This window comes from Piliocolobus tephrosceles, chromosome 8, assembly GCF_002776525.5.
Source record: "Piliocolobus tephrosceles isolate RC106 chromosome 8, ASM277652v3, whole genome shotgun sequence".
Classification (NCBI taxonomy): domain Eukaryota; kingdom Metazoa; phylum Chordata; class Mammalia; order Primates; family Cercopithecidae; genus Piliocolobus; species Piliocolobus tephrosceles.
Genome location: NC_045441.1, coordinates 79,480,546 through 79,493,359, shown reverse-complemented (window position 1 = coordinate 79,493,359; position 12,814 = coordinate 79,480,546). Strand labels below are relative to the sequence as shown.

The 12,814-nt window shown below is 38.6% G+C and overlaps 1 protein-coding gene across 4 annotated transcripts in view; it reads right to left on the bottom strand.

The window, feature by feature from the left end:
* The window catches only part of CDK6 (cyclin dependent kinase 6), a 235,550-nt gene that overhangs the window by 117,630 nt on the left and 105,106 nt on the right, over positions 1-12,814 (bottom strand). For all 4 annotated transcript variants that reach the window (XM_023226729.2, XM_023226733.2, XM_023226731.2 and 1 more), the window contains exon 4: positions 5,511-5,678. In XM_023226729.2, the coding sequence (XP_023082497.1) occupies positions 5,511-5,678 (168 nt within the window). The remainder of the gene's footprint in view (positions 1-5,510; positions 5,679-12,814) is intronic.

Here is a 12,814-nt window from a genome sequence, read left to right as displayed (position 1 = left end):
TAACAAGACTTAAAATATGTTTTTAAGAAATGGACTCCTAAACATTTGTGGAACCTCTAAATACCCTTTGTAGAATCTGAGAGTTCCACAGAACACAGTTTGATACCCTCTCAGGTACTGAATTTTTGGTACGGAGAAAAGAGGAGTGGGGATAGTGGGCCAGAGCCAGAATATAAACATTAGAATTCTCCAAGCCATTTACAATCTATTTGGTAAATTCAGACTTAATCTGGTCACACTGCCTGTTTGAATGGCAGTTTTCCCCACTTTCAAAATGAAATGGTTGATAAAGAGTTCCAAGAACACCAAATCCAATGGCAACAATATCACCCTCCAAGCTGTATGATTAGGTTTTAGAAAAAAAAAAAGATTTTGCATCATAAATGGGAAGACCAAGACTGCTCCCTTCCTGAGCTTGCTGGTCACAGTGCTTTATGACTGTCAGAGCCCTCACTAGGGCTGCTGGTGATGTTCCTGGCTCTGCTCTAAGACATGTCAGACCCGGGTGCACAGTTAGGTAGGACTAAATTGCTGGCTGAGTGGCTGGTCTCTGTTTCCCTTATCTTGACAAAAATGAGTTGCACCATGCACATTTCACATGAGAAGGACTTAGAAATGTTGACTTCAGAATGACTCTAAATATAATTTCAGCTAGTCACAACAGTCATTGCACTGAACATGTGTATATTCTTGAAACACTTTTGCCACAGACATTATATAACGGCATGTGTCATGATTCTGACCTATCAGCTATGTGCAATGGAAAGAACCTCCCTGTAACCTGTTCTCATTGGTTTTCCAACGAGAACAAATGTAATAGTTCTATAGAGGTCAGAGAAGTTAATTTTTCATGGTTTCAGAGAAACTTTTCTAATAAAAATAACCCATGCCAGGTGTTAAGCATAACAGGCCCCGCTTCTCTTCACATTTCCAACGCCTTGTTTGAACCACAAGGGTCCTCACACACATGCTTGCGGACACTCCAGTTTGCAAGTTCAAGCTTTGCCCATATGCTGCAAACAGCTGCTCCTAGGCTTAGGAGTGAACACACAAGTGGCAAAATCTCTATTAGGAGGAAGGATGAGCCCATGCCATTCCCATTTAGTCAGGGAATTGCAATGTCCTGTGTGTGGTATGGGGTGGGGATGGAGGTCTTAAAGGACAGGCTTCCTTGGCACCCTGGGTTGTGTGCTCCATGAAGGGAGACAAGGCTGGAGTAGGGCCAGTGTAGGCTTCTCTAAAGCATGAGATCCAGGCCAGGGGCCTCTCTTGCCTAGGATTAAGGCAAACACTGCTACCATTCACATCTTAATTCTACAACCTTTAAATAAATAGGTATAATACTCTGTATGGGTACATGTGCATAAAAGACACTATATTGAGCAGCAAGAACCCAATACCCCATAAAGACACCTGAACGTCATGTTGGAGGCAGCCTGGCAAAGTTAGGCATCCAAAGGACATTTAACTCTTTGATTAGTCCTCAATTTATCAGATGAGAACAAGATAAGTCATTCGGCCCAATGTTACATACCACCGACAGCTACAACTATGGTCCAGGCTACTGTCCCAAATTAATTTCTACCAAAGGCCAACATATGAAGTATATTCTACTTATGAAACTTGTGTTTCTTAACAATAAAATTGTTTTCACTAGAAAAACAAAATAATAAAGATCAGAATATAAAGGATTATACCTTAAGATGCCTGGAAAGCTTACCTGTCCCGAACAACTAATTTCTCAATTAATCCAAAAGATGCCTTGTCTTGAATACAAGATACTGCTCAGTATACTGGCTCAGATACATACAGCATACTGGCTCAGAAATTAAGGAGCAGTAGTAGTTCAGGATCTATCAGGTGATCATGAACTTAAAATGAAAATAAATATTGCTAAGTGCTCCCTCAAAGTTCTATATGTAAGAACATTTTGAAGTTTTCAGAAAGAAGCTAAAATAAAAGCTTTTGTAATTGTTCAAACAGAAATATCATTTATTATGTAAATACATATATATTTACATAGATAGCAAAAGTTGTCTAGTAAGTCACTCATTTTTTCATTTAGAGGATGTTAATTATTTTAGAAGAATACGACTCCTCTTCTAAAACTTTGCTTTAATCCCCAAACACAAGGGGCTAAAGAAAGTCTTCAAATAAGTAGAATTACAATAATGCTACATTCCTCTATCTCTACAGCTTTTTGTTCAGGACAGGAAATTCAATTCATACACACAATGTGTTCATGAGGCAGTAGAAAGGATCATGATAAAAACAATGCACAAACTGTGAACCTGCATTTGTGTCACCTTTTCACTCCTGAGATTGAGCTACAGCATGTATTAATAGCTTTCATGATTTTGAACACAGATATGTGCTGCCAATAAATCAATCAGGACTAACGTGCAAAATGGACTCAGACATTTTAAGGTATATGGAGTAAGTCCTTCAGCTTAGTATTACCAGCTAGCTATGAGGAATATTGACACACATCAAATGAGACCATTAAATGTATAACATAACTCCTTCCCTATTCTTGTTATGACTCAACTGCTTATATCTGCAAGTCAGCATTTGTCAACTGATTCACTGAAAAATATTTCCTGAATGCCTATCAAAATATACAAGGCACTGTGTGTTAGGGCTGAATAAGATGAGCATCTGCCTTTGAGGAACTTACAGCTTGATAAATAAAATTCCCAAATAACTAAAAATAAGACAGAAAACAGTACTATGGGCTGGGCGCGGTGGCTCATGCCTGTAATCCCAGCACTTTGGGAGGCTGAGGCGGACGGATCACTTGAAGTCAGGAGTTCGAAACCAGCCTGGTCAACATGGCAAAACCCTGTCTCTACTAAAAATACAAAAATTAGCCTGAGGTGGCCTGTAATCCCAGCTACTTGGGAGGCTGAGACACGAGAATCGCTTGAACCCGGCGGCCAGAGGTTGCAGTGAGCCGAGATAGGGCTACTGCACTCCAGCCTTGGTAACAGAGTGAAACTCTGTCTCAAAAACAAAAACAAACAAACAAACTATATATATATATATATATATATATATAACTCTGGAAACACTGAGAGAGGAAAGAGAAATTAATTTCTGAAAGGGATACTTAGAAAAGGTACCCCTGGAGTCAGGCTTTGAAAGATAAGTAAAATACTAGCATTTCTCATAGCTTTAAGATGTCAGTTTCGAATCAGTTAACTTGTAATTCCTTTAACATTCCACAAATCAAGTTGATTCTCAGTTCCTGTATGACATAACCCCCTAAAAAATGTGTATTTCCAGGAAGGGGAGTGTAGTCTTTTTCTCTTCAAGAGACACTAAAAATATATACCACTTCAGTCTAAAAAACTATGATTCCAGGTTTTTATATGTCACCACGTGTATATAAATCGACGCATTACTGTATTAAATGGATATTTCCTTTAAGTAGAAAAATACAAAAGAGTGGGGAAATTTTAAAATGTAGTACCCTGTAGGAACACACCCTTTATTACTGCTATTAAATTCCAACTGTCACTCTCTCAAATAAAGTCTGAATTTGTTTTAGTGTCCTTCTCAGCTGCTAATATGTTTTACTTATGTCACTATAGGAAATATACAGCATGCAGCATAAGCTAGATACTGAAAAATTGTGTATTTATGACTGCCTTTCTCCTTTTCCTCTATGAAATAATTTGTCTACATTTTCCTGTTTGAACATATCAACTTTCAGCAAGAATGGAATGTTAATTGATGTTACGCACAAGCTGGGCTATCATTCCTCAAATTTAATAAGCAAAAAAAAAAAAAAAAAAAAAAAAAAAAATCAAACACAAACCAACTGGATTTCCTGTTTTTATTTATGGTTATTAGTGCCCATTTAGGGGGATTAAAATAAAAGCGTCCATCTCAGTTACAGCTCATCCTTCCTTCAATTAATGTACCCAAGGAGACAAGTTCCTTCCATCTACTCCCCTGATGACTCTCTGGATCGCAAAGCCTATTCAAGCTTCTCCCCAGGGCCCCAAAACAACAGGCGCAACAACTTCCTAGGGAAACTCGAAGCCTACCTCACCCTTCCCACTGGGGAAATACACAGACTCAGCCCTTTCTGGTGTGATTACGTAAGAATACAAGCGCTTGCTTGACCCTGCTCAAAGCTGAGACCTATCTTTGAAACGTCAACTCGTGCCATTTCTCCTCTAAAGCAATAGTATATGCTGGGAAAAGAGGAAACAAGTAAGATTTATCTTATAACAATGGCAACATTTTCCAAGGAATTCTCTGCACCAAAAGTTCTGATGCCCTAGGAAAAGTCTATAATGTTTGGAAAGTAACTGGTCTTACGTGTCTAGGTGGTAGCACCCCCTATTTTGACTGCGGGCAGGGGGTGGGGAACACTTTTATAAATTGGATTTTTTCCTAAGGCAAGTTATCTGTCTCAGAGAATTTCCAACTCCTCTCTTGAATTTCTACTTATCAGCTATAGTATTACTGAAATTTAGGGAAACAATTTTTTGCTGTGCAGAATGACCAAAGATGCTGCCAATCATTCCTTAACAACAGGGCCATGGTGTCCCTGATGTGAGAACCACTTTAAGGCTAAAGATGGGCAATATGGATTATTTTTCTTTTTTCTTTTTTATTTCTTTGAATATACAAAGATATTTTCTTTTTTTAAATTCTTTTTCTTAAGACTTAATTTGCTATATATCATTTAATTTACTGTATGTAAGGCATGAATTTACTGTATGCAAAATAGGTCTTTCAAAGAGAACATATTAATACCTATTTCCAGGCTGCTCTTTTTGTATTTGGGGTGCAGAATTTCACAAAAATCCATCTGAGAAATAACGAACTATAAGGAGAAATAGAAGCTAACCAATGTCAATAGCTATTATGGTTTTGCATCTGAACGGCAAAAAGAAACAGGATATCATAACTGTTATTTTTTGCCAAAATAGGGCCGTTGGGTTCGCTTTTTCTATTCAGGGTTATATAAGCCTTTACCTGGAATGGTGGTGCTATACATTCATGTATTATCCAAGTTCACTGTGAATTTGATTTCTTCTTTACAACTGGCACCACAGTTTCAGAGGAGTGCTTTAACACACTTGTGTAGGCACTCTGTTTCTCAAACCAGGATGCCACAGACAGGTCAACATTGCTCGTGCTCTTTCTTCCCTGATCTTGAGCCGTGTGTTCCCTAGGCATTGTGCATACAGCTCTGAAAACAGTGGTTATGGCAGAAAGCATTTGGAAACTTGTAACCGATTCCTGTCCAGTGGCTAAGATGCAACACGCTATTTCTGCAATGGATCCTGTCCACAACAAGCCCAGGCTGGATGTGACTGTAGCTGTAAACAGAATGCTTTCTGCCTACCCACTGCCATATGAAAAAGGGCAAAGACATTCTATCCACCAACTAGCCATGGGCAGTAGTAACATTAGGGACATGGAAGGGGGACAGACTGTCATTCAAAAGAGGAAAAATAAGTTTAATAAAAGGACAGCACTCTCTCACTCACCACTGAGGTTAGAGCCATCTGGAAACTATAGATGCGGGCAAGGCCGAAGTCAGCGAGTTTTATTTGTCCGCTGCTGGTCACCAGAATGTTCTGTGGTTTTAGATCGCGATGCACTACTCGGTGTGAATGAAGAAAATCCAGACCTCGCAGAAGCTGAAACATCATATCCTAAAAAAATTAAAAAAAGAAAATCAATAAACACTCAAAAAGGAAGTTGAGCATTTGCTATGCTGGACACCAAATCCTTAGCATTTTGTGGTTGCTTGGCATGCAGCAGGCATTTGATAGGTATTGGCTGAATGAGTGAATTTGTCTCCCTTCCTGCCTTTCCACTCCTACACTTTCAAGAACACTGCAAAAAATTTCACTCTCAACCTGTATTTTACTAATGAAAAGACAATTTTAAAATAGTTTTTGATGTAATGGAAAACGTTCTGGAAGGATATCTGCCAAACTGGTTTCAGTGGCTCTTGCTGGGGAGTGGAAGGAGGAGGTTGTGAGGGGACACTTCTTGCTTCTCTATTGTTTAATGTGTCATTTCAACAATTAAAATCCAGTGAATAATAATATTGTTATTAATGATGATTATTATTTTATAGTACCTAGTACTAAACACTCACTACGTATCAAGCACTATTCTAAGCTTTGTCCTCTTAGTAAATAATTTAATTCACACCACAACATTTAGGTAAATAATATCATTACACCATTTTACAGGTCAAGAAACTGATACACAGATGTAGGCTACTAATTAGCCCAAAGTCATACTAGCAAGAGAGTGCTGATTAACTGTTTTTTTGTTATGTTTTGTTTTGTGTTTTTTTAAGACAGGATCTTGCTCTGTTGCCCAGGCTGGAGTGTAGTGCTGTGATCATGGTTCACTGCAGCCTTGACTTCCTGGGATCAAGATATCCTCCTGCCTCAGCCTTCCAAGTAGCTGGGACCATAGGTGCGCACCACCATGCTAGGCTAATTCTTTTAGTTTTTGTAGAGATAGGGTCTCACTATGTTGCCCAGGCTGACCTCAAACTCCTGGGCTCAAGCTATTCTCTTGCCTCAGCCTCCCAAAGTGCTGGGATTACAGGCGTGAGCCACCAGGCCCAGTCTTTATCAACTCTTTTAGAGTATTAACAGAGTCTTGATTTAAACTAGGGTCTGGAAAATCTCGATTCAAAGCTTCAGTGTATTCCTTTATCAAATCAATGAACAAATGAATATGTAAAATAAGGCAAGCCATTTAACCTCCTAAGTCTTAGTTTCCCTGTCTGTAAATGGGAAAGTAACAAAACCCACTTTATCACAGGATCATTGTAAAGCACTTAGCACCATAGTTAATATTCAGTAAATGGCAGCTCTTATTACTATTATTATTAACCAGTATGGAGGGGGGATCATTCAGGATATAAACCAGTATCAGATCTTTTTCTAATTTTAGCACCAATACAAACATATACAAGATTTAATACTCAGGAACAGTGTCTGAAAGTAGGAAGACATTGGCCATGATGTCATAATCCTCTGAAATTTGTGGTAATTAAGAGTGACCTACTCCCCCGATCCAAAATTATGAGAACGGTGTATATCAGGGAGGATGGAGCTGTTTTGTTAATACAAGGGTTAGAAAAATGGGCACCATCATGGATTTCAGAGCTGCAAGCAGCTGAGGATACACTTATCATTGGCCAGACCACTGAATCCTCTCATGGAGAACGGTATATTTGCTTACTGGTTTATGGTTTTGGTTCTTCCTTTAGAGTTGGGAGTTCTGTCTTTATATTCTAGCTTATTCAAAACCAAAGCCTTAGTTTTTCCTTTTATAAAGTGGAGAAAGTAGCGATTACTTTTCCTACTATGAGGCGGGCTAAATGAAGTAATGCATGCCAAGCTTGTGCAGTTTCTGGCATATGGTAAGCATTTGACAAACAGTAATTATTAGGATGATTATTGCCAAGATAAGTGTCCTGATTTCTGGGACAGACAGATTCTCAAACAACTAAAAGAAAACATGACCACTGCTACAAGGTCAGTGTGAACAAAGCACTTAGAGGGGGTATGCAGTGACCTAGAATCATTTTTGAGATCCCCCTGAGTGAATATTCTGAACTGGCAGAGGTTACCTTCTAAGCTTCCCAAAACCCTGGAGAAGACTGCATTGGGGAGGGAAAACCCTTCAAGACTTGAGAAACACTGCAGGTCCAATAAGTTGCAATGAATAAACAGGAGTGTGAAAATGTAGCACAAAATGTTCAAGGAACATTTTGGCAAATAAGTCTTTATTGGAAACACATGCACACAACTTGTAAGCACTGAATTTTAAAAAGCACAAATAACCTAAAGTAATGTCATGTTGGCTCATCATCTTTAGCCTCTATATAGTTAAGTGTCACTCACTTAAAACAGTATAAAGAATAAATGTTTGGTTCATGCTGCAGTGTTCAAACAACTTTAGCAGCCAATTAGCAGTACACAAATTTAAAAACATGTACATTGCTTTTATTTGTGTTACAGCACATACTATGTTTTTCTTAATTATAAAATTGCTAAGATGTATAGATGCATGCTTAATGCAGAAACTAGTAAAATGTTTTGAAAATCCAGAGAACAAGAAAAATCACTAAAAATTTCCACTACTTGGAGAACAGACAACACTTCACTGTTAGTATCACTTTTTTTTGTGTCTTTTTAGTCTGTCTTTTAAAAATTACGTATTTTATTATATTTGGATGTATAAGTACATTTAAGTAAAAATGGTTATTGTGTACACATTATTTTGTGGCTCTTTTAAAAACATGTAAAAATTCATTATCAATATTATGCCACTTTAATAAAATTGTGCATATGACTTTTTTTTTTTTTTTTGAGACGGAGCCTTGCTCTGTCACCCAGGCTGGAGTGCAGTGGCTGGATCTCGGCTCACTGCAAGCTCCGCCTCCTGGGTTTACACCATTCTCCTGCCTCAGCCTCCCAAGTAGCTGGGACTACAGGCGCCCGCCACCTCGCCCGGCTAATTTTTTTGTATTTTTTAGTAGAGACGGGGCTTCACCATGTTAGCCAGGATAGTCTTGATCTCCTGACCTCGTGATCCGCCCGTCTTGGCCTCCCAAAGTGCTGGGATTACAGGCTTGAGCCACCGCGCCCGGCCATGACTTTTTTTAATACAATGAGATTTTTAATAGCCGCATTGTTTTTCTCCCTGGGATATGCCATAATTATTATTATTCAGTTTTAGTTGTGTTACTTCGGCACTTGTACTATAGGTCTAGTTCTCCTTTGTTTAAAGGTAGAGTAGATTAAAAGGGCTTGTTAATGTCATACCAAAGCATGGGTTAGGCAGTATGAATCCACATGACTGGACTAACATTGATTCCATGTGCATGATGTCTATAGATGTAAGTTGGTTCTACATAAGAATGACCATTCTTTTGATTTTATTAGGCTACTTAAATTTTTTTTTGTTTGTTTGCAAATGGTTTTTCTTTTAAATCTCCAATATCAAGATACAACTGAAAATCGAACCAATGAACACTGAATTAATGACTTAAAAAACAAAATCTGCCAAACATCTCATGACCTTCAGTAATTCAACCACGAGTTAGGTTGCTGGGCACTATGAACCTGTAATAAGCATGACTGGGGAACCCCTCTCAGTCTTCAGCCATCCTTTATTGCAATACCTAATTTCAAAGGCGAAGTACATTCAGCTATGTCAGGAACTCTGGTCCCAAATAATCATAAGATATAGTACCAATTCCAGAGGATGATATAAATAAACAAATTACAACATTAAATGAGGTAAGGAAAAACACCTTTCCTACAGAATCACAAGAAGCATTTTGATCCAAGACATTTCAAAGGATTCTCTACTTAAGCTTATTATCTGTTTTATCTCAATTTTATAGTATCGTGAGACATACTCTTAAATGAGCTCCTCAAGATTTTAATCTAAATTATTCTGTCCCATATATGACTCAAATATTTCACAGTAACCCTAGTGATGCAATGCAATGAAACTACAGATACCACCAATTAAGGCTCTTTCAGTTAAACGCAGGTTTAAAAGTTTCCCTTTTATGTTATACGTCACAGTCTGGTATAAAAGGTTTGAACATTTAGTCATACCTATGATAAACAGTCACTTGTGACCCTCACTCTATCTTTTGAAAACATGGGACTTGCAAGCATGTTTCAACAGGACACCATTGTGGAATGAAGTCTGGCTCTGAGAGATCTTAGGTGGGGCTTTATCTTGGCAGTGCCCCTAAAAAGACTCTGGACCTTTCCGACCGAATACAAGAAATCCTTGAAGTCTTGTAATTGTTTCTCTCAGGTGTTCTAGAGCTCTAATCCTCTTATTTAAAATCAAGACAAACAAGCAAACTAAAAAACTACTTCAGGCTTTTCTAATGGGAAAAGGTTGATCATGGGGCATTTTCTTTTTCGAGATGGGGTCTCACTCTGCCACCCAGGCTGGAGTGCAGTGGTGCCATCATAGCTCACTGAAACCTCGAATTCCTACGTTCAAACAATATTCCCGAGTAGCTGGGACTACAGGTGTGTGTTACCATGCCTGGTCACTTTTTAAACTTTTGTAGAGACAGGGTCTTGCTATGTTGCCCAGCCTGGTCTTGAATTCCTGGTCTTGAGCCATCAATCCTTCCGCCTTGGCCTCCCAAAGTGCTGCAAATACAGGTGTGAGCCACTGCATCTGGCCTGGGCCTTATTTTCTCATCATAAAAAAGTATGGTTAGTTCCAAAATACACTAAAAACACCCAAATCATATCATAAAATAAATCACAGAATGACAACTTTAAATAGGCAATTCTGGATATAGGGATATATCTAGTGATATATTCACATCCTCAAAGTTTTAGCACCAAAAATGTACAGCAACAGTTTATTTATTTAAAAATTAAAAACAGGACATATCCAACTTGGTAGGCAAAGATAATCTATTTTTCTCCTTATACTCTGTAAACCTCAGTCTTTTCAAATTTGTTATTCAAGTTTTCACAGAAATCTCTCCATAGTGGTTTGTCTGTTTCCTATGAAGGGTGTTAGAAGAGGCCATGGCCTAAAATATATCACATATAACAAAGGTTTTTAAACACTAAACCAATAAGAACACGTTGAATTAAGGTGAGGGTTACAACAGAGGGAAAGATCACCTGAGCCTGCATATAACTTCTTCTCTCACATGTCTCCCCATGTTCTCCTCTCTTCAGTCCCTGAAAGCCGCCATTCTATTTTCTGTTTCTATGAATCTGACAGCTCTATATACCTCATACATGTGGAATCACATTGGATTTGTCTTTTTGTGAGTGTCTCACCTCGGTTAACATAGTGCCTTCAAGGTTCATTCATGTTGTGGTGTGTGTCATAATTTCCTTCCTCTTTAAGGCTAAATAATATTCCATTGTATGTATATATAACATTTTGCTTATCTGGTCATCCATGGATGAGCACCTCAGTAGTTTCCACTTTTTGGCTGCTGTGAATATTGCTGTTATGAACATGGGTGTAGAATGATCTCTTTGTGACTCTGCTTTCATTTTTTTTGGATATCTACTCAGAAGTAGAATTACTGGATCTATTCCTAGAATGTTTTAAAACCATAGTTTTCCCATAAAATGTGGTATAATATTGCTGCCTAAGCAATGAAATAGTGACTGACAGCATCGTGTTAAGGTCCTAGAGGGTTAGCCAAGTGGCTTCATTTACTCCTTGGAGATTCCACACACTTTCGTCTGCATTTCGGTAGAATCCACACCGCAGGTCCCCACATCAAGCTTGCTGTATGTACACAGCTTCTACTCTATTTCAAAACTCCTGTCAAGTTTTCATTGATCAATTCTCAATAAGCAATGAAGAATGAACTTCAAAGGCTGTTTATAAACAGGTCTCCCCTACTTCTCACTGTGGTCCTCAGGAGGACCCAAAGAATGCTTCATCCAAAATCACAAAGAACAAGACAAACAAATTCTAAGAAAGCAAGAGGAAGGTTCAAGAGAATTCCTTAAAACTTCCAGATCACCTGGAAAGTTGTAATGGGTGAATTCAAAGCAAGACATTAACTGGCAAGCTAAAAGAGTCACACATGAGCTCTGTTCCACAGCAGAACATAGTCCAGAGGTGCCATAGTGCCCATCTCTTTGCCACTGTGCCCATCTCTTTGCCATTGTGCATGATGAGTTAGGCACACATCACCTTGAGGCCCCTCAGGAGAAACAAAGGCATGCACCCTAAATGGAAACTCTGGCTTCTAATTTTTACCACTTCTAGGCAAGTGGATAAAAGTGTAATAAAGTGGCATTGCATGTAAATTTTAATAATCAAATATGTATTCTGAAATGAGAACTAAGAGAACACATTTTTTATTCATTCCTGGAAGTGATGATAATGCTGAAAAGGTAAAGAATCAGTCTCAACTAACTGGAAATAAAAAAAAAAAGATAATAAGGCATTTCCACCAAGCCTGAAAACGTTGGTGTTTGAGGAACAATGTAATGACTTAAATGAACAATATGAAAGAATAAATCATTACCTCATCATAATGGCTATTACTAACCCACTGTGGAAAATCATCAGGAACTGAAACTACAAATATGCAATGCTAAACATAATTTCTTCAGAGCAGGAGATAAAAATCAGCACTGGGTAAAGGAGTAAGAAAACATGAAGCCCAAGTGCCTGGGTTGTTGGGTAATGACCCAAGTGGCTATCACTCTATACACATTGTTTTGTGAGGCTTTAAAAAACATTTTACAATGTGCTGTGAATATTTCCCCATTTCAACACATACTTTTCTACAGTGAAATTTTAGGCCTGGTGTGGTGACCCAAATCTATAATCCTAGCACTTTGGGTGGCTGAGGTGGGAGGATCACTTGAGCCCAGGAGTTTGAGACCAGCCTGGGCAACATAGGGAGACCCTGTCTCTACAAATAACAAAAAATTAGTTGGGCATGGTGGCTCACGCCTGTGGCCCCCCTACTAGGGAGGCCTAGGTGCGAAGATCACTTGAGCCTGGGAGCTCAAGGCTGCAGTGAGCCGTGATTGCACCACTGCACTCCAGCCTGGGCGACAGCTCTCAAAAAAAGATGAAGAAATTTTAATAAGCTTTCTAAAGGCTGCAGTTGGACAAAATACCTTCTTATCTTTCTACATTCTTCCTTTCAATTCCCTCTTTTGAGAATTTTCCCCTCACTCTGTATTTCCTTCCTCTTCAAATGAGGTAATGCTTAGAGAAGCTGGTTTTCCACAAGAGTAGAACAGATAATTATTTGCGTGATATAGAAGACACATTG